The sequence below is a fragment of the Centroberyx affinis genome, unplaced genomic scaffold, assembly GCF_046629955.1.
Source record: "Centroberyx affinis isolate AG114_WGS23_722 - 3 ecotype Tasmania unplaced genomic scaffold, CSIRO-AGI_Caff_v1 ptg003958l_1, whole genome shotgun sequence".
NCBI classification, from domain to species: Eukaryota; Metazoa; Chordata; class Actinopteri; order Beryciformes; family Berycidae; genus Centroberyx; species Centroberyx affinis.
The window spans coordinates 257,873-279,624 of NW_027281780.1; the positions used below are offsets into that span (position 1 = coordinate 257,873).

Below are 21,752 nucleotides of genomic sequence, written 5' to 3' on the forward strand. Positions count from 1 at the left end.
GATCAGGACATGATCACATGAAGATCCTTTACTGAATACTCCACTATGATATTCAGGGCAAAGGACACATTGTTCCATTTTATTTCCTACAAGCATCATACATAAAGTTCATAATTGCTGGATATGTTAATTTAACTGTCAAGACACACTATAAGCAATATTGTAACGCTGAAACTAATAAAATACAAGCACTGGTTATTTTCACTTTTGATCTTGTTACCATGAATACTCTTACTTTGTATTCATAGTGTTGAGAGGATTATTACCACAATGGATGCATGTGTACCACAAGGTGGCAATGTGGCAACATACCATGTGGCCCTTAAGTCCATTTCTTTGATGTTTTTCTCTTTTATGTATTTATCCCTTATGTATTGATTAGTTACCTCAATACAAACTTTGGCACACATATGTTATAGAGAGAAATGCCTTTCAAATATAGCATCTACTATTATCTCTTAAACTTAGAATAAGCAGAACATTTTACTTACTAGGATAATTTTGTTTGGGCCATCTTTATCATAAAAATATGCACTGTATATCATAATGAATGACAATGACAATTGTGAATGTTTCAAATGCCCTTCTTACTGTGAATATTTTGCATACTTGTTAGGGGGATTTAGTGCGTGGGTGAGGTTGAGACCTCAACATGCAAAGCCTTTAACTCTTTGCTGGGGCTACAAAGTGCAGTCTGTGAGCAAACAGCAAAACTGGATTTTTCAAAGAACCTAACTGCAGAAAAAAGCTGAAAATGTATATTTTATTCTTTACAACAGAGCAGTGTGTTCCCATTAAAACTGCAGAGGTACAGACAGTAATGGGAGATGGAGTCCCCAAGGTCTGAGTTGATAGTGCTTCTGGTACTATTTGCTTTGTATCACATATATCTTGAAGCAATGCCTTGGCTTTTGACACTGTGGTTATGTCATCCAGTAATTCAATGAACCTTTCTGCAACATTTGATAAAGACTTTAAGCCTACTAACCAACACTCATCAATACTCTAACTTACCCACAGAATGTCACCATAGCACTCTGATTTAATACGATGAAATGATTACAGTTATTATACAGATTAATGTAAAACACACTACAATTGCAAGCAAAAAGTAGCACAGCACTTTATTCAAAAATGTTTCACTGAGCCAAGAGTTAAGTTACTTAAGTTCTGCAATTGTATCACTATCCAATGACTTTCTTAAGATAAGATGAAAGTTTATTGATCCCTTTGGGGGAAATTTGGTCATTGCAGCAGCAAAAGTAAAATGATTCAGCAGGGGAAAAAGACAAATAGAGTATCAGCACAAAAATAGAATATAAAGTAAGCACCAAAACAGTATAAATAATATATGCAATAAAACAATAATAAAATATAATATAAACAATTGTGGGATTGTATAAATGTATGTAGCTATTTCAATACAATTCAATACAATTTCAACCCATGTTAAGTGGACTGTTATAACAGTACCGCAGCAGTGAAGCAGAAGTCCCTTTGCAATAACTAAAATGACTCCATCTTCATGCAATCACAAAAACATTTCTTAGTCGCCATGTAATGATTTAAAGAAATATCACAGAAAATTATCCACTGGCCCTTACAATAAATACCAATGTCTTCAGTGTACTATTGGGGTCCAGTAATCTAACCAAAGGCACATTCACACCTGTCGCTTGGAAAATCCTGTTCTGCAGAGTCATGGCCAACATTGAGTCAATACCCAGTGCATAAAGAGCCAAGTCATCATCCAGCTCATCTTCGCTAACATTACTTATCTCACTGACAATTGTTCTCACACTGTCATGTACGGAAGACAAATGTTGAACCCTGGGCTCCTTCATTATATTGTCTTTCAGTTCCATTTCCACCAAAGCTGACAGTCGTTCCCTGAGAGAAGCATTTTGTGAAAGAACATGGTTGTTTAGATGTCTAAAGTTGAACTTGCATATGACTTGCTGTGGTCTGTTCATCAACAGACACTTTTCCAGAGCCTCGTGAACCTCACACACATCCATAATCATCATCCCCTTTGCCTCCAGGAATCTTTGGAAATGGTCTTTGTTCGACAGGAGACCCAGGTTCAGGGGACCCCAGTTGATGGACTGTCCAGCAAGTCCCAGGTTTCTCCGATAATGACAGAATGTGTCTAGGAAGGAATTGGCTGCCGCATAGTTACACTGAGAGGCATTACCAATGAAGGAAGAGATGGAGGAGTAACACACAAAGAAATCTAACTTGTTGTGCAGTGTTGCATAGTGAAGATTTAAAGCCCCGTTCACTTTTGGTTGTAACACCTTTTGAAAGAGGGACTGATCAAGGGTTTCAATCAGCGCATCATGTAAAACTGCAGCGCTGTGAAACACTCCTTTGATTGGACAAGAGGGGAACCTTTGTCCAATCTTTGAGAATGCCTCCACCACCTGCCTCGACTCAGAAACGTCACACTGGACATTCATGATAGCCACCCCACATCTTTTCTGCAGTGTTTCCATCTTAAACTGCATTTCATCTGATACAATACTTCTGGATAGTGTTGCAATGCAGCCTCCACCATTATGCGCAATGAACTTGACTGTCTCAAGTCCCAAACCGGAGAGCCCTCCAGTCACAATGTAGACATAGGTTTGTTTAAAGAGTTGTCTTGGCCTTGTGAGCAAAGGGATATCAGACACTGGACAATTAGATCCTTCGTGGTCCAAAACCACTTGCTGCACTGTCTTTGCTGTAAAATAGGACTCAACATCTGTACTGGTCTGAGCCTCTCTTGTGCCGGGTAATTGAAACGTATCCCTTTTCAGAGGTAGAGACACTGTATCAAAACCCAATGACATTAGCCAATGAAAAATCTTTCTTTGTTGTGTTTTTAGATTGGTTCTCTTGAAAACATTGGACACATTAAGTTTGTGCACATGCATGTGTTCACTCTCCAATGCAAACGTGTTCGCTGAGAGTGAGGATGACATTTGATTGTTACACACAAAAATAATGTGTCTCTCCAGGTCATCACTTTCATTTATCCCCTGCCAAGACTGATCAAATGGTGGCAGAAAAACAAATGCATGACACTGATCAATATTCAGGAGTTCTCTTCTGAAATGTGGCTGAGAGGTGACATTCCACCCTGACCTGTTTGCTGTCAGAGCTAAAACCTTCAGCAGACCAGAGGCTGGAGTGGAGGAGATGATGGCCAACTTCCTGTGTTGTTTTACCTTAGGTAGCATTCTCTGCAGGATCTCCCATGCCAGCACAAAGTAAGATATACATGGAGTCTCTCTCAAAAATGGAAGTCTGTTTGTGTTGTAGCACACTGCTTCAGGAATCATAATCTTTGAAGTGGCAGCTACTGGATAACAGGAAACAATATGATCTCCCACTTTGAGTTTATGAACATCTTTCCCAACAGCTGTGACAATGCCACTAAAATCTAAAGCCAGAAGCTTGTGATTCTGGGACGTGTGCTTGCTCCAATACATTGTCTTGCTAAAGTTCAAATGTGAAGCGCTGACAGGAAAGTAATCAGATGAATGCACACATGCATTCATTAGCTGAATCTCAACTGACTTCTCTTGGACAAGATTTCTGCTTATGTCACAGGGGGTGGCAGACAGGTTTGCCATTCTGTATGGATCAGCAGTCTGTAAGACAAAGTCGCTCATATACATTGAGTCCATACCATCCTCACATAAAGCCATGTCTTTTATGGGGGTTCGCACTATTCTTGTTGCTGATGCCTGCCCTCTGCTGATCATGACCTCTTGCTTTTTACAGGTGTTCATTACATGAACCAGAGTTTGAATGTCTTCACTGGTCACAGAGGCAAGGTCAATCAGCTGAAAAGAGAGACCTGCCATCTCTGCTGCACAGGCCCTTGTCATACCAGACAGCACACAAGCAGGACTGATATGGTCCACAGTCTTCTCTGTTGATCTATAGGTTATGACCCGCAGAGTGCAAGAACGTTTGCTCTCTTTCAAGGCTAAAACAATCTGGCGAAATAGCTCACAGCAAGAAACCAAGCATTCCAATGTCTTCTCAGATGACAGGTGACTCAGGTCCTGTATACCCCAAATGAAGAGAACCTCCTCCAAATCCTCATTAGTGTAAAGTGAGTGAAACACTAAGTCTCGAAGTTGGTCTGACATCCAATGGTCTCTGCTCTTCACAATGGTTGATTCTGGGTGTACATATTGTCTAAGTGTTTTAGCAATGCCTAGTTTGTCTTCAAAAACTAAGGCCTTTATTTTGCAGTTGAAGTCTATCTCCCCAGGTATTGAGATTGTTTCATTGTGGAAGAACAGTGACTCAGCAACATTTGAGCAGTGGCCCAAAAATGAGATCCTCACCTCCTTAAGCTCCATCAGTACATGCCCCTCTTTAGTGCAAAAGCAACCACATACATCAAGAAAGTCTGGAGTCTCTTGAGTTGCTCTTAAATACATGACCATTTCCTCTTGGAGTGGTCCTGATATGGCAACACAACCAATTGCTGAGGGGAATCCCTGCTTGGCTGTTAGCTTTCCAAGAGCTACTACAGCAGTCATTTGCAGGAAATAGTCCAATAACACAGGGTGGATAACATAATCATGAAGGTGTTTCAGAATCTCACCAGGGACTTGAATTGCCGTCACAGCTTCCTTGAATGCATCCCCAAAACGCACATCATCAAGCTGTTTGAAAACAGAGCCATATTCAAATCCTGCTTCAGAAAGAATTGAATAAATCTCTTTTCTCTTCATAACCAACTTGCACCTTTGGGAGATAATATCAAGGCAAATGGCTTGTTCTTCTAACAATGGCTGGCCAGTTGTACACCTATATGCACCAGATGCATGTGTTGCTGAAGAAGACTGTATTTTAAATGTAGTCTCATTCTCAGCATGCTCAAGTGTTACTTTCAACTGATGAGAGTTTGAGCAGAGTGTAAACAGACTGTGAAAAGTTACACTGAGCTGGAGCAAGGAAATGGGCTTCTTTAGCCTTAAACTTGCCATTACTGAAGCATAAGCTAGTTCAACATACAACGCCCCTGGCACAATGGTGACACCATTATTTTTATGCTCCCAAAGATAGGGTGCAGTCTCTAATGAGAGGCTGCATTTGTACTCTTTATTATCCTGTTTTATTTGGGATACCAGTGGATGGTGAGAGAAAACAGTTGATTCATCCCCTTTTCTTGCAGCTTCAAAATACACTTCTTTCTTCACGCTATCAAACTGATAGACTGGAAAAGCTGTTGGCAGTGTCTCGCTACCGCTATAGAGCTGATGCCAGTCTATATGGACACCCAGTTCAAATAGTTTTGCCACTGTAGACAGGATTGTCTCATAATCTTTCTCTGGCTGCACTGAGGAGAGCACGATGTGGTCATTTCCCAAAGTCTCATGGATGTTCCTTTGAAGAGCCCAGCGAGGTCCAATCTCCACAAAGACCACATTCTTCCTTGACTGCTTGTGCGTGGTTGCAGCCTGCAGTGTTTGCTCAAATAAAACAGGCTCTCTGATATTCTTTGCCCAGTACCTGCCTGTGATAAAGTCACCGTTTGAATAGTTGGCCTTGTCTCCGGTCACTGTCGAAAAAAGTTCACACTCCATACTGTTGACAGCCAAAGTGTCAATACTTCTCTCAATATCATCTACTATGGAATCCATCATATGGCTGTGGTATGCAGCGGAAACATCTAAGACATGGAGGAAGAGGTTTTTATCTGTAACCATGGTCTTCAGCTTCTGATGGAGGGTGTCTATAGCATCTGCATCCCCTGACAGAGTGCAGGACTGAGGGCTGTTGAAAGCTGCTACACAAATTTTCCCAGAGAAGATTGGAAGGATTTCCAAGACCTTTGCTACAGGCACATTACTGACAACAAGCATTTTCCCTCCTGTGACTTTGCTCTGGAGAGTACTGCGATGGTACACCACCTTTACCGCGTCCTCAAGTGACAAGAGGCCAGAACAGTGAGCGGCAGCAACCTCTCCAACAGAGTGTCCAAGAACGGCATCGGGTTTGACACCCCAGTGCTTTAGAAGACTGGCGATGCCAACCTGAATAGCGAAGAGAAGAGGCTGGACTACATCTGGCTTGGTGAAATCATCATTGTCATATTCATCAGCAATTTTTTGCCTGATGCTGGTGCTTTCATAGCTCTGGAAGAGATTCTCAACTTCTCGCACCTTCTCTCTGAACACAGGCACCTCTCTCAGAAGCTGCTTACACATTCCCCTGTAGGTAACCCCGTTTCCACAAAACACAAACACCAATTGGATGTCTGACTTTGCTGACTCAACCTTCTTGTTCAGTGCAGCCGTCAGCTGACGGTCTAAATCCGAGAGGGAAGTTGTTAGGAAGGCTTTTCTATATTTGTGCTTGTAATGACTCCTCCTACATGCTGAGGTATATGATAATGCCTGGATGTCAACTGTTTCATCTCCGCAAAGCCTCTGGTGAGTGTCAGTGATGGACAAGATCAATGATTTCTCAGAGGCTGCAGATATTACAAAGAGCTTTCGACTGTCATGTGGGCTCAATATGGGAATTGCCTGCCTGTACTCTTTTACGATTGCATGTGCATTTGTGCCTCCAAACCCAAAGCTGTTGATCCCAGCTACCCTATCTAATGACCCATTTGTCTCCCATTTCTCAGTTTTGGTAGGAATATTTATACTCAGAGCTTTTACATCTATACTGGCACTGTCTTCAGAGTAGAAAACTGAGGGAACAATGGTTTCATGCTTCATCATTAAGAGTACCTTAATGAGTCCTGCCACTCCAGCTGCAGATTCTGTGTGTCCAATGTTGCTCTTCACAGAGCCGATCTGGAGTGTCTCTGATCCTGGAGGTTTGGCTTTGGCAATGACATTTGAGATGCTCCCTGCCTCCGTTCGGTCTCCAATTGGGGTTCCAGTCCCGTGGGCCTCTATGTACTGGACATTTACAAGGTCAGACTCTGAGTAGATTCTGCGCAGGAGCTCCTCTTGTTGAACCATAGAGGGCTTGGTGATCGGAGTGACTGAGCGTCCATCTTGGTTGACTGCTGTTTTGCTGATGATGCCCCAAATCTTGTTGAAGTCTCTTATAGCCTTTGTACAGAAGTCATACCATTAGTAGGCTAGCTATTATCTCTATGGGTGTGCAATTATTCAGACAATGACAGGACACAGCTGTGAAAACAAACACTATAATGTACTTACATTTTTCAGTGGTTTCAGCAGAACTACTCCACAACCCTCTCCTCTGCCATAGCCATCTGCTCTGCTGGAGAAAGGCTTGCTGGTTCCTTCAGGTGAGATCATCTTCGCCTTGCTGAGAGCGACAAACACTCTTGGCTCAATGATACAGCTGACACCTCCACACAGAGCCATCTCACAGTCTCCTGGTTGAGGAAAAAGTTATGAAATGAGAAACATCTAAAAAATGCAGTAATTCCTTATAATTTATTATGTGAACATTCGTCAGGAAGACAGAACTGAAATACTTTGCTTGATAGCCTGGCAGGCTGAATGCAGAGCCACCAATGAGGAGGAGCAGGCGCTGTCAATGGTGAAAGAAGGGCCAGTGAGGTTAAAGGTGAAGGATATTCTGTTGGCAGCAACACTCATAGCCGTTCCGGTGCTGTTGTAGTGGGTTATTGTGCTCGGACTGTTGTTTAGGAGCGTCTCATAGTCCCTGTTCATAAGACCTGCAACAACATGTTTAATACAGAGTATATTATAATCTGTATATTATTAAATTGTGCTGTTTCATGCATCATAGAACAATAGTGTTTACCTATATAAACTCCAGTTCTGCTTCCACTGATGGTCTCCACAGCCATTCCAGCATCTTCTAATGCCCTGTATGCACACTGGAGAAGGAGTTTCTGCTGAGGGTCCATGAAGTCAGCCTCCGTTTCCGTGATGCCAAAAAACTTATGATCGAACTCATTGAACCTGAAGGGTACATGGTTTCCATCATGAATGCAAAACTTTACCAAAGAAGAATCAATACATAGATCTCGACAGATATCACAGTGATTAGAAAGTCTTATGTCTAGAGCTTACCCGTTCATGAAAGCAGCTTTGGTTGTCTGTGTCTTTCCAGGTTTGCTCTCATCAGGATCAAACCAGCGAGTGTGGTCAAACCTCTCCTCTGGAATATCTACAACACAGTTCTTTCCCTCCAATAGAACTTTCCAGAAATTGTCCAGGCCCTCGCCTTAGAAACAGACATACCACAGTGGTTGTGATTTGTCTAAAATTCAGACTGAACTTGATAAACATTCATTTTAAAATTCGTGGTATTGCATCATGCTTTAGTCTTACCTCCAGGGAAATTGCATCCAATCCCAACAACAGCTATGTCGTCTTCTGCGTCCTCCATTATTTATTTGGTTATCTACTCAAGTAGTAGATCTTACCTGAGGAGTTTGTTGCCTCATTCTAAAGCCTAAGGTGAAAGTTGGCCATTTCAAGCCATTCCATAATGAAGCTTGATGTTAGTCCAAGTTGCTGTTTTGGGCTTGAACTAAGGCCTGTCTCACGAAGCGAGATTAGATTAGTGGCGAACTAACTTTGGGTTTAACCCTGGCTTTTCGGTCTCACTAAAGCGTCTCACTTTTATCCAGGATAGATCACCATGGTAACTTATGCTGCACGGGCCGGCTATAGGATCAAAACGTATGAAAGGCCCGCCTCCTGACCAATCAGCTCTCTGGAAACAGGGAGTCGCTATTCCTACAGGATCCCAATATGGATAAATATACTGCATTCCAATGAAAATGACAAGTTATAAAGGAAACTGTTTGGCTCAGAATTTGAAGTAGAATCAATTTGTTTTCCCTGATAGTTTATTATATCGGAGATATAGCAGGTAGCCTACTTAATTGACCATATTATAAATGTTACAGTTGCATATTAATTGCGACATTCCCGACAGTGTTTGGTTCAGCCCCTTTATGAATAGAAAATCTTTTTACAGCCTCCACAAACTATTTTATCTATGGAAAGTTTGCCCACTGTGTCACGGGGCAGTTCCTCCAGTAATCCTCTCTAGACTTGGTAGCAGAATCGCGGTTAGTTTTGTAATGCTCACATTATTCATTATAAGAGTTCATTATAAGTGAAGAACACAATGTTAGTATCAATTTCTTTCCGATACATGTGTCGAAAATGTCAGCAGTATATATTAGGGCATATATAATCCTATAATTAGGTCTATTTATTGTCTATGGCTTTTATTATTGTATTTTCGCCTATTTCTATTACTTGTTTTGATAGTTTTGCGCATAATAGCCTATTCTTTATCCTTTTCCCCGCTGAATCATATTACTTTTGCCGTTGCAGCAATCTAAGTTCCCCATGGGGATCAACAGTTTCAGATCCAAATTGTCTGGATATGTCCATGTTGCATGTGATTGACTATTTGTTACAAACGCCGCCCTTTCATGTGAAAAGTGAAAATGTGAAATCCTGGGTTGACAGAGCCAGTTTATCACCAGCTATGTGAGACCGCTTATCCGGGATCGCCAATGTTAGGTTTAGTGAAGCCGGTAAACTCAATGACAGCTTGACTTTGTTGAACTCGCTTCGTGAGACAGGCCTCTGAGGACTCTCACAATAGACCGACTTGTTAGATCTGTTTATTATTCTGAGTCGGCTTCATTTGTAACTAAATACGTTAATTGCAGGTTAAGATCTAAAATCAGCAGTAAATAAGCTATTGTTCTGTTTTGCAGGTTGACGAGAAGACACAGGGGGATGTTGATTATTTTCTCTCAGGGGCAGTTTTCAAACTCCTGTCACTAAAAGCTGAGGCCAGCTGGGCCCAAAAAGGATATAGTTATATTGTTACTTCAGAGGTTTCTGATGATGCCATTATTAGTAGATGTCAGACAGCGGTAATCAGGGATGTGATCAGATACAAAAACACAGGAGAAAAAGCAGGAGAACAGTAAACTTCCATTAAAAATAATTTCCAAGGGTGTTCTGGTGGCACACACCATGTAATCGTGATATCCTGGATTTCAAATTCAGCCAGCCTCAAATTCACCCCAAAAATAATACTTAATTGCAAGTTATATATCCAAACAAAACAACACAGTAAAAAGATGAAGTATAGTTTTAAAACATTGTCTCTGTGAGTCTACAGTTACATTTGGCTGAATACATGCAGGATGCTGGAGCGACTAGATTTCTCATAACTGCTCATAATTATTATATTAAAAAATTCCATCCGTTTACAGATTATGCTGTTTTCTATATAAAATCACACACTATAAAACGCATCCATGTAGAATAACTTTTATTTGAGCTTCAATGAGGCCCATTTCTAATTCTGAGAAACAGACAGAAGCACAAACCTGATCCTTACACACACTTACAGTATGTACATGTCCCCTCATATGCCAATTACAGGTTGAGCTTAGAATAGGACATGAGGGCCTAACACTAATTTAAGAAAGAAAAAAAAAAAAAAAAGAATGACACACTTTGGGCACTTAAATAAATAAAAACAAAAAATGTGTCTAGTATAGGTAGTAGATGCAACTGAAATGCATAATTTAGAGAAAAAAAATGGAATATGAAGAGCTCAACAATGAAGAGATGAAGACTATCACTGGTACCTTGCTACAGCCAAATGGTACATTCTATATGCACTTTAAGGTTCTACGGTGTTCACCTATCTGTACAAATCTAAAATGAAGGGTGTGTAAAATGAAATGGACAAATACATGAAACTACAATTTACAGGAATAAAGCCTGATCTGTAGCCAATTCTTTCACCTCATAAACTTGATAACATACCAAATATGAGATTTTGATGTACGAAGCTACTACAGAAGTCATTTGTGATTACGTCTGAGGACAGCGAGCCCTTGTTGAAAACTCAACGATGTTTGCGAATTAAAGTATACAATCTTGTAGAGGGGAAAACTCCAAACTGCTGTTAAATAATTTGAGAACGAAAATTTATGCTATCCAATTTAAGTGTGAAGTGCTTTAAAATAGAACTGAAACAGGCAGTCTGCACTACAGCAAAGTTAAAGTCAAATGAATAAAACAAAAATGTGTACATGGGGTGCAACATCATTTCAGTGTCATTTTTACATTGATAATAAGAGAAATACAAAGAACTGAATGAACTACAAGGCCCTCCATTGCACAGCTTCATATATACTGTATATACATGAAATAAAAAAAAAGTCTAAAAAGCCTTGTCTGCTGAGGTATCTAGTGGTCCAGCGATTTGCCCTCCAGCACCAACTGGATCTCTTTGGCATCCAGTGTTTCATATGTTAGCAAGGCATCAGCCAGCTTCTTGTGCTCCTTACTGTACGTCTTCAGGAGGCTTTTAGCTCGCTCATATGAGTCCTGGACAGAAGAGAAAGATGAATCACAGTTGAATAAATTATTTAATGGCTCTTTGAATGCCACTGTTATCTACATTGAGGAGACAATATCTGCAAACAGACACATCAAAGTTACAAGTGTTATTATGGGGAAGCTCACCTTCAGTAGAGCCCTCACTTCCTGTTCGATGGCAGCTTGCGTCTCGGGGCTCTGCTTTGATAGGTCGGTGTAGGTCATGACACCCAGCTGCCGCAAAACACAAAGAGGTTTAGTGTCAGGGTAGAGGAACAGTAGACACTAATAATTACTGAGCATTATAAAGCTGTGAGGGCGTATTTGAGAGACCGTAGTTACACAGAGTGCTTCAGTGCCTTAGGTATAATTAGGTATAATTGTATGTCATGGTGATGTCAGGGTTGACAGTGCCGGTTAAGTAGGGCAGGGGCTCTCAACCATGAGGCCAAAGAGTATGCTGGTTTTCACTCCAACTAAACTCTAAATCAGATGTGCCAATCATTACATTATTACATTATGTCATTTAGCAGAGGCTTTTGTCCAAAGCAACCAGTAGTCAAACTGACCATATATCACAGTCTTCATCAGCTAAGCCTTTAATAGAAAAGTAGCATTTGTAGAATCAGAGTTTTTTTTAAAATTAGGAGTAGAAGGGGAAGAAGATAGTTACATGATAAACAGGTCAATTTTACATGTAATCAGTGAAATCTGCTGCTGTAGCGTTTGGTTGGAATGGAAACCTACATACTCTCGGGCTTCGATGTTATGATGTATGAGTTTCAAATTGATATGTGAATGTAGATTTACACTTTGCTTTGCAAATGTAAAGCACCAGTGTGGGTTGAGTCTTGTTAGGCGCATGCTGAGTAGTAGTAGCACAAGTCTCTCAGGGTCACATCAGAGCGAGATAGGGCTGAGGATGGGATTATGGCGGAGGTGGGAGTGAAGTCTGGAATGTGTGGCTGCTCGCTAAAGCTTACAATGAAATCCCTGCCACATGTAAAAGCCTGAGAACAGCATTGTTTTAGTGACAAACTCTGCCTTTTATGTTAGTGGAAATGCGTTTTTTTTTTTTGGGCAAAGCTGTTCAGTCATACAAATCAAAATGTTACCTTGTCGCTCATTCCGAATCTGGTCACCATCAATTTTGCAATTTTGGTTGCTCCGTCAAAGTCGCTGGATGCTCCTGAAACGCACAACAGCAGGGAAAGTTTGAAACTAAAGCTGTGTGTTACAAGGAACCTCAGCACACAATATATTTCATCATAGATAGACTACAATATCATAGCATGGCTATTCTGTAATTATCACAATTTTTTAACAAGGAATAGAGATTTTGTATCATAAAAGCAAAGGTATGATTTGATAGCATTAGAAACGATTTTCTTTTAACTTGAGGATACCATTCTGTCAGAACAATATTTAATAAGTCCCAATACACTGTGCCAGAGTATACCACAATATGTTGATATCACCTACTTGAAACATGTCAAAATTACCTAATGTTGTGTAGCAGCACATACACTGCTCCCAAGGATATTTACAAATTTTCACCGTAACTCATGTAGTTTATCTTTTGCAGCATTTTTGGTGCCAGTAGCACAATAACAGCATTGATTCGATAAACTTCAATAAAAAAAAATCCTCTTAATGTCGCACCAGTGGTGATGTAATCGTCTCCAAAGATGAGCTCCTCTGCTACTCGACCGCCCATGCTGACATCCATCTGAGCCAGCAGCTGGGCTCGCGTCTCGCTCCAGCGGTCATTCTCTGGGAGCATGGACACCTAGAGAGGCCAGGAGAATACAGATCAGTTTTAGGACTTGGTTACAAACAGTGACAGCAACTTTATTGGTAAAGAGTGCTAGTTCTATTGTAAATCCACAACAAATACTCACATGGCCGAGAGTCGGGCCTCTAGGCATGATAGTGGCCTTGTTGATGGGCATTGCATCTTTGGTGTAGTAGGCAACGATGGCGTGTCCAGACTCATGGTAAGCTGTGATGGTTTTATTTTTCTTGTCAATTTCAACACTCCTCCTCTCAGGGCCTGGAATGAAAAGGACAAAGGAAAGGGACTCAGTGATTTTTTTTAAACCTCGAACAATGCAGGACTTAATCGACACTAGACGAGAACGACAGCAGGCTCATTCAAGAACAAAGGCCATTAAAACTCACACTCCTATCAAAGTACTGAACTTTCCTACAACAGGCCAGTCTTGAGGCTTGGACCACCAAATTCTGGGAAAACTTCAGCTCAGGAAAATACAAGGGACACCTGACATGCACTGATCTGACATTCTTGCTGTCCAGAATGTCTCTTAACTAGAGTGTGTGTGGATAATCTGTCTCATGTGATGCTCTGCAGGGCAGGACTATGCGCTGTGTGTATTCACCCATGAGGATCTTGTCCTTGGCGAACTCCAGCTCCTTCATTGTGACCATCTCTTTCTCGTCCACGGCTGCCTTCAGGGCCGCCTGGTTGACCAGGTTCTCCAGCTCCGCCCCGGAGAAACCCACTGTGCCCCGGGCAATGATCTCCGCATTCACAGCTGCAAAAGACCAAGACAATAGAAGAACAGTTGATCGATAAAGGTTATCAGTGTTTGAGAGACAATGGTGTACTTTCCCGCAACAGGAAAAAGAAGGTATTCACTCAGGTTTGCAGTTCGGAACATTTTAAAAGGTTTTTATTGATAAGGAGAGTATTCTAGTTTCAGAAAAATGCCGCGCTCCAACAGGTGAGGATCAAAAGAGAATTATCTTCTTTAAAAAGGCATCATGTGCAGGATGTTCTCATCAATGGATCACAAGGGGCAAATCAGAGATCAAGACTCATTTTAAAAAAAACTAACAACAAAAAAAATATATATATTACACAATAAGACCACAGGTAACTAGTAGCTTGAGAGATCTGCTCCATGTTTTCATTTGGGACAATGTGTGGAGCTTCTGTTCAAAAACTTCATTAAAGTCTGGTAGACTTGTGAGGAATTCTTCAAAAAACACTTGAGAAAATGAATGCAAATGAATGCCTTTGGTGAAGTGGCTCACAGATGCTGAAGTAGATGTTACAATGTTTGTTTTAATAGTTCATTTGACTGTGATAACTTAAGTGAAAATCATACACACATCGTTGATTTTGTGTGTATCGTTTTTTCATTGAGACCTACCAGGATCCACTGTGATCTTGGACAGGTACCAGTTGAGAATTTCAGTGCGTCCTTTCACATCAGGACGAGGGACCGTCACCTGCATGTCAAACCTCCCAGGTCTTATCAGAGCACTGAAACGCAAAGAAGTAGTAATTCAGACTCAAAGTAAATATACTCTTCCATTCTGTTAAACAGCCGGGCATTACTGCCATTTTTTGGTGTTTGAGTCCTACGTCATTTGCGCACTGGGATTTAATATATTGAACTGTTCTATAACATAATGTTCACTCATCATTTCAGAGAGTGACACCTTGGAACTGTTTTATAATTTTCATTAAATTAAATGAAAAAAAATAGTTTTGTGGAGTTTTTATCATGTTTTCAGATACACAGGAGGTTTATAGCTATGATTAATAAACAAAAAATGACTGCCCTGTATCTGGGCAAATAAGAATTTCAATAAATCCCCGTCTTGGGTTTTAATTCTTTGTCAAGGTAAAATTAGAATGGCACTGGACGCAAATGATAAAAATAGTTTGGATTTTTTTTCAGCTGCATGGCATGTTTATAAGTTACTTCACTTGCATATATGACAAATTCAATGTAGAATCAGTCTAAGAGGTTGTGCTTGTTGTCTGACTGTAGCTGATGTAACACAGGTCAATGGTCAATTTAGACTGTGAGTGTTTGTTTTGCTCTTTGTGTACATGAAATGGTTCCATTCAAACAGTGTTATGCTGGAACTAGGACAAGGCCACAAGGAGGAAACAGCCAGAGGCATCTGCAGGACAAATGTTGCATAATAGTGGGCCACTGAACTGGAGTAGCAGTGGTGTTTATTTGCATAAAATGTAGATCAATGTTTACACATCTTTGCTCATGAAGCATTTTTTCCCCTGGATGGATTGGCCTTATTGTTGCAATCCTCCAGTTTGTGTGGTATGCAACTCTTAAATCCATAAAGCACTATTCTTGGTAATTATTCAACTTTATCCTGCCAAGCTTGAAAATGACTGGCTTGGATAAAGGCCTATGGAAAAGACTGTTTCTCTAAAATGCAAACATACTTATCCAAAGCCTCTGCGAAGTTTGTAGCACCAACAACGATGACGCCTTCATTTGGTTTAAACCTGTAAAATACCAAAAAAATGACAATGAGCAGTGCAGGTTATGGTCCTTCCAGCAATATTACATCATATCCATGATATGCAGATTAGAAATTAAAAATTTCCCCTTTTGCTATTAGTTATCGTACGTTATAGGAGGGAGAAGGCAGATAAATGTTTATTGACAATGACAGAAAACTAACCCATCCATTTCAGCAAGCAGCTGGTTGATGGTTTGTCTGGAGTAAGGATGCATGGGAGACTCAATCCTCTTTCCACCAACACTGTCCAACTCATCAATGAAGATTACACAAGGAGCATTAGCTTTTGCCTCTTCTGCAAACAAACAACAAAGAGAGAGAGATAGGAAGATTGGAGCTGGGCAGAAATATTTTCAAGTTGTTTCCCTTCATTACCCAAGAACAGTGTGGAAAGGTAAAAGCAACACGGTTGAAAACTGTACAGGCTTTCAATTAAATGCGATTTTACAAGCGAGACCGAATCAGGGACAATTCAATTCTTCTTTTTAACAGCCAACAAACTCACTGAAGAGGTTCCTGATGCGGCTTGCACCAACACCCACAAACATCTCATCGAACTCTGATCCGGAGGCGTAGTAGAAAGGCACGTCAGCCTCTCCAGCCACGGCACGGGCCAAAAGAGTCTTTCCTGTGCCTGGCGGACCAACCAGGAGAATCCCTGAGAGAATGACAGAGAAAACACATTAGGTTAAAATAACAGAACACTAAAAAGTTAGGTGGAGGTGGAAGCAGAAACGGAAGAAAAGAACCGAAAAGGAGAAAATAAGACTATACTACCTTTAGGTAACTTTCCGCCCAGAACGGTGAACTTTTGGGGGTTCTTGAGAAACTCGACAACATCTTGAAGTTCATTCTTCGCCTCCTCCACTCCTTTCACGTGGTCAAATGTCACGTTCTTCATCTGGATGGGGTCTACTGCCGAGTCAAGACCAGACGTGGTGCGGAACCTCACTGTGGAACCCCAAAACAACCCATTCAGCACGATAACTCCTGAGAGACTTCATGAAAATATCTCATGATTACAGAGGATACAGTTGTTGATTACGATAGGCTTACTGCTTATAGTGCCGTTTGTAAATACGGAGATCCAAATGCGCACCACTGCTTTTCCACAATTATCACTTCCAAGTATTCGAATATAATCCCAGCACACAGGCATGAAAACATAAATAGTTGATAGATAATTTAGTATTTAGCAGCAGCATAATCAGTCAAACCCTACATGCACACCATATGAGAAATGTCATGTGTTATTATCTGAGCTATAAAAGAGCCTAATAGCCTAATAGTACATATATCAAAGAAATATTGGATCACAATACTTGCACTTTGTGCAAAACAGGCACATAAAAAAGGCTCCTATGAAACACTCACTTAATTATACATCCATGGAGAAGCTTTGCTCTATTTTTAGTGTGCATGTAGGGTTTTGGGATTGATTTGCAAGCATAGGAATGAATGAAAACTGAAACAAACCAGTATCAGAAAAGGAGCCTTTACCCGATAGAAACGGGGTTCTCGACAGACCGTAGACGCCGACAAGGAGGAGGACCAACAGGATCAACCTGGTCCTCCTCAATGAGTCTGTCAGGACAAGGCAGAGACAAAGGTTAGTTATGAGAGACCTTCATGTCTGTCACGAGATCTCTCTGTAATTTGACTCAGCGCTGCCACCCAATGAAAATTTGGTGCAACTGCTAATGGTATCAGTTAACAACCATGGCTACCAAGGCTTATGGGAAAATAGACTACAAATGAATCCTATGGTTTTATATGGTTTCTGTCTAGATCAAAGTGCAGTGCCACATGCCTTGTGTCCTCTGAGTGAAGGCCTGTGACCTCATGAAGCCCTCGGTGAAACCCGTCTTGAAGGCCTCCTGCTGGTTCTCCGGAAGGTTCCTCTGTTTCACCACTTGGTCCATTGACTGCACCTCTGGTCCCTTTTCCCTCATCAGCAATCCCTGTGAGTGAAATGAAGACTGGAGTAAACACATGGTACAAGTAGGACAGGACAGACTGTTTTGCCCATTGGCCACAATGGTTGGTGGATTCCAAAATTCAGCCTTTTTCACTTCTTTATCACCAATCTTCATTTTTGGAATACAAAGTAACCTCCAAAAATGGCTGGTTATCTGCAAAGTGGCTAGCAGAGTAGACAAAATGTACCAGTCCAAGACAAAAGTTACCAGTATTTGGCTGGTGTTTGATATGAATTATATATAATATAAGTCCAACATTCAAGAGGGTGACAAAAAAATGGTGAGAGTGAGATACAGAGAGGCTCAAAATCCGAGTTGAAAATACACAAATAAGGTCATACTTCAAGCAAACACTAACATTCAGTGAAAATAAAATTGCACTATCCCAGCTAGGGCAAACTTTTATCTACATGGTACTTGTGTGGCTTGTAGTAAACCCCTGTTAAAACCCTCAATGCTACAGTTTCATAAAATACCAGAGAATAAACCAATATTCACATTGGCAGAGAGCAACCAGTGTGTCCATTTCGTTGGAGGGGATGTGTTAAAAAACCTGGAGTGCAGGAGTAACATGCTTACCTTCATGAAGTTTGGAGTGTAGGCCTCCGACTCCACTGGACCATCGTAACCAGACTCCGCTCTTCTAGTCTTCGTCCGAAGTGTCTTGAAACCCCGATTCTGGACCCATACTAAAAGGAAAAAACAAGTGGAAAAGGCAAAATATGAAATGGTGTCCTATATTTTAAGCCTTACACACCCTTTACACACACAAATAACTCACTTAGGTTAAGTACCGGTAATCATAGTCAGTTTCTTACCAGGCAAGAATTGTAGCTCTGAGCAAACTTCTTTTAGAGGACTGTGGTATTGTCTGTGGAATATTGGTGAGCCAAAAACCCCCAACCTTCTGTGTGAAAACCCTGTGAAACAAATTAATAATGTTAAATTGTACATATGCAAATACTCAAAAGTCTAGTTTCATATCGATAAGAGAGTATGCAACATTATGAGATAAAACAGGATGGCAAAGAAGTCGAATTCGCCATCTTCAGGGCAAAAGTGACTAGGATAAAAACAGCAGAATACTAAATTCCAACTCAATAGCAGCATTTTTGATAAAGGCTCGGGTCTGTCCATATTTTGACAGAAAACACTAAAGCGGGAATGGCAGTAACCTTTCCAGCTCGTTTGACTGAGCTGCTCACCATGCTTGTTCTGGTAGAAGGAGTCTGCAGAAACGTGAGACGTCCTCCATGGTGAGGCAGCAGCAGGAGGCTCCTCTGGTCCCTGTGTCGGCAGTAACCTGCTGACCAGCTCATCTAGCTGACCGATCCTGATGTCTGACAGGCCCAAGTCCCTCAGACTCACACTGGGCTGTGGAGACAGGACAGCAACAGTGAGGAAACAGCTGTCGTTGGAATATATACCTTTGCACAACAATTATTTAGGCAGTAATTATTAATTTTAGAACAGTCAAGAGACGTTATTAGACATCTCTCTCGCTCTCCGATAGATAGATAGATAGATAGATAGATAGATAGATAGATAGAAGCTTGATGTGCTTTATTACCATCACAGAGTGAGAGTGGCCTCTTCTTTAATATTTAACATAGCATGCATATAATTATCATCCTTAGTGGCTGACTGAAATAGCCCCCACGGACTATAGCTTCTCATTCCAGTCATGCACAGTACCCAGAATTGAATATGCATAGGTTAATGTGCCAAAATTACTTTGTGCTATTAATATTTACCGTCATAAAGATGCTAGTGCGCTATGAGTAAAGGTTATGACTAGTTATGCGTGAAAGGATAGACAGGTAGGCTATGGGTGAAAACAAAAACTAGCAGTGCTCAGTGGAAGTTTTGGAGAAGTGCTAGTAATGGCTAATAATAGTGAGAACACATTTAAAGCGTAGTGCTCTCTTGCAATTGTTGATGGTTTGCTTTGAGCACTTAAAATGTTCTTCTTTTCCATTGAAAACAACAAATAAAAGTGATATATGCAGCTATGGTTTATGCATAGATTCTTGACTTTTAGGTGCTTTCACAGCTCTAACCCCATTATTTTTTTTTTGCAGAGGTTGTACCAACCTAATCAAACTTGGGTGCACACCAAAAAACCAGAGTCCACCTGACAATTGTTTGTCAATTGGCAATGACATATAACCAAACCAATGACAAACTGCAACTTAGTATCAATTTCACTTCTTATTCAAACCCATTAAACTATAAGGGGAGAGAACAACCTATGTCTACCATGTTCCCATGCAGAACATCTTACCTCTTTGAGTAATGGATTGTGCTCTGGAGTGAAGTCTTTGTGCAGGCTTTGGACTGAGGCTGTGACTGCAGAGTTGGCCGAGCTCTTCAAAGAGTGGAGGGCATTGATGAGCTGGCTGAGGGGCACTATCATCTGTGAAAATATAGAACAGGTGGATGAAGAAATGTTATTATCAGGGAGTGAAAACATGAATTATGTAGCCTGTATGACACTCCAATACACTTATGTCAGTTTCCTGGAGTTTAGCAGAGACAGTGGGGCAGGTCAGTTATGTCATCGGCAAAGCCCCATCTCTCCAGACCAGACAGTGTTATTCAATCTTTCTCCACCACACACAGCAGTGTGTCACACATACGTCAAGTCTGTGCGGGTTATGTAACCTAAACTCTTTAACACTCTTTAATTTCCTTTCACCCTACATCCCAACACAACATCATTCAACAATGGTATGAGCAAAGCATCACGTAGCAAGCTTGCTAGATGTGGCCGGTCGGCCTACTCAGATAACGTGACGTAAGCATGGGCTGATTATCAAGCTATCCAACGTTAGCGAACTACCGTTAGCGTTAACCGGACAATGTTGCCATTTACTGTAAGGTTAAATGAAGACGAAACAGGACACACACTTGGCACCGACGAGATTAGTAATTTTTGCCATTATTGTCATAACATGTTTTACTAGGTGGCGCTGAATAAGTAACTTTATGTCAGATAAGCTGTCAGTACAGCTCACGTTAGCTAGCCAAAAGCTTACCTGCTGTGGCTGAAGCGATGTCGAAAGTGAAAACATTATTCCAGAGTAATGAAAATGAGCAGAAATATTGAGGGTTGATGTATGAGGACAGACCCTCTGTATAACTGAATATGCCCTCCTAGAGCACTGTCCTTTTGTTTTCCCTGTTACACAACTTTCAGCAGCTTACTAACACCAAATGGATTCTTCGGAGGTCACCAAGCCTACAAAGTGACGTAAAAGAGAATTACTACCGGGTACAGCTTGCACCGTTACATCAGTTCTGGATCTCAGACTCAAAATACACGTTTATCAAAATCAGAATAAAAAAAAGATTAAGCTTTACATGGCAAAAAAAACATTTAAACTGTGATTTGACCATTATGTGCATTATGTGGACAATATATATATTTTTTCATTTTCAATGTGTGCCCGAATACCGCCTGATTGAAAATAAATTTTGCATAATAACAACATCGTTCCATTATATTTTTTCCGAGCATACGCGGCTCTTTGATATAATTGATCACTTTTATAATTAACATTTACAGCTAACATTTACTTCATTGCACTGCACTCCGAGAACATGTGATTTTTGCACAGGCAGTTACTTGTGTAACAAAACAGGCGTCACAGGACCCCGCGACAAGAGCAGCGTAATTTCAAATTTCAAAACAAACCCGACCGTGTTGTTTTAGCCTGCAAATGTTTACTTTGGGATAGCTGGCTACAGACCCAACCCGACCTCCTCCTTTCAAACCAGCAACATGGATGCGAATGAAAAGCACGCAATGTCGCCCCATTCCTGTTCAAACGATAAATCAATCGATACTCCCAAGCCGCCTTCAATCGAAGATTTCATCGTTTTGAAGCCCATCAGCCGAGGCGCTTTTGGCAAGGTGTACCTTGCACGGAAAAAATGCAATTCACGACTGTATGCCATCAAGGTGAGTCGGTTTATTCTTTCACAACATTGGAATAATTTACTGAAGCTCTAGCTAAAATATCCGCAATGGTGTTTTGTTTTGTGTTTTTTTTTTCCAGGTGATGAATAAAGCAGACATGGTTGACAAAAACATGACGGGGCAGATGAAGGCAGAGAGAGATGCGTT

At 40.9% G+C, this 21,752-nt stretch overlaps 2 protein-coding genes across 5 annotated transcripts; both read right to left on the minus strand.

Annotated features, from left to right (window-relative positions):
- Nucleotides 1–1,586: 1,586 nt before the first annotated feature.
- On the minus strand, nucleotides 1,587–8,358 carry pks1 (polyketide synthase 1). Its single transcript, XM_071541852.1, has 6 exons — nucleotides 8,301–8,358; nucleotides 8,040–8,193; nucleotides 7,768–7,928; nucleotides 7,475–7,678; nucleotides 7,191–7,372; nucleotides 1,587–7,079 (listed from the first exon to the last, which is right to left on the minus strand). Exons 1-6 carry the CDS (start codon nucleotides 8,356–8,358, stop codon nucleotides 1,587–1,589), a joined length of 6,252 nt encoding a protein of 2,083 aa, XP_071397953.1.
- Nucleotides 8,359–10,261: 1,903 nt separating this feature from the next.
- On the minus strand, nucleotides 10,262–20,851 carry LOC139663211 (ATP-dependent zinc metalloprotease YME1L1-like). Of its 4 annotated transcripts, none has more exons than XM_071541788.1 (18): nucleotides 20,662–20,851; nucleotides 19,908–20,039; nucleotides 18,829–18,997; nucleotides 18,442–18,543; nucleotides 18,203–18,312; nucleotides 17,455–17,605; nucleotides 17,145–17,228; nucleotides 16,422–16,595; nucleotides 16,150–16,302; nucleotides 15,807–15,939; nucleotides 15,565–15,627; nucleotides 14,516–14,628; nucleotides 13,739–13,894; nucleotides 13,241–13,392; nucleotides 13,002–13,128; nucleotides 12,455–12,528; nucleotides 11,487–11,573; nucleotides 10,262–11,348 (listed from the first exon to the last, which is right to left on the minus strand). In XM_071541788.1, exons 1-18 carry the CDS (start codon nucleotides 20,695–20,697, stop codon nucleotides 11,208–11,210), a joined length of 2,157 nt encoding a protein of 718 aa, XP_071397889.1. In that variant the 5' UTR covers nucleotides 20,698–20,851; the 3' UTR covers nucleotides 10,262–11,207. The 4 variants fall into 4 exon arrangements, with proteins under 4 accessions (XP_071397889.1, XP_071397888.1, XP_071397890.1 ...); XM_071541787.1 differs by having other exon boundaries at nucleotides 17,121–17,228; XM_071541789.1 differs by having other exon boundaries at nucleotides 19,908–20,032; nucleotides 20,658–20,851.
- Nucleotides 20,852–21,752: the final 901 nt, after the last annotated feature.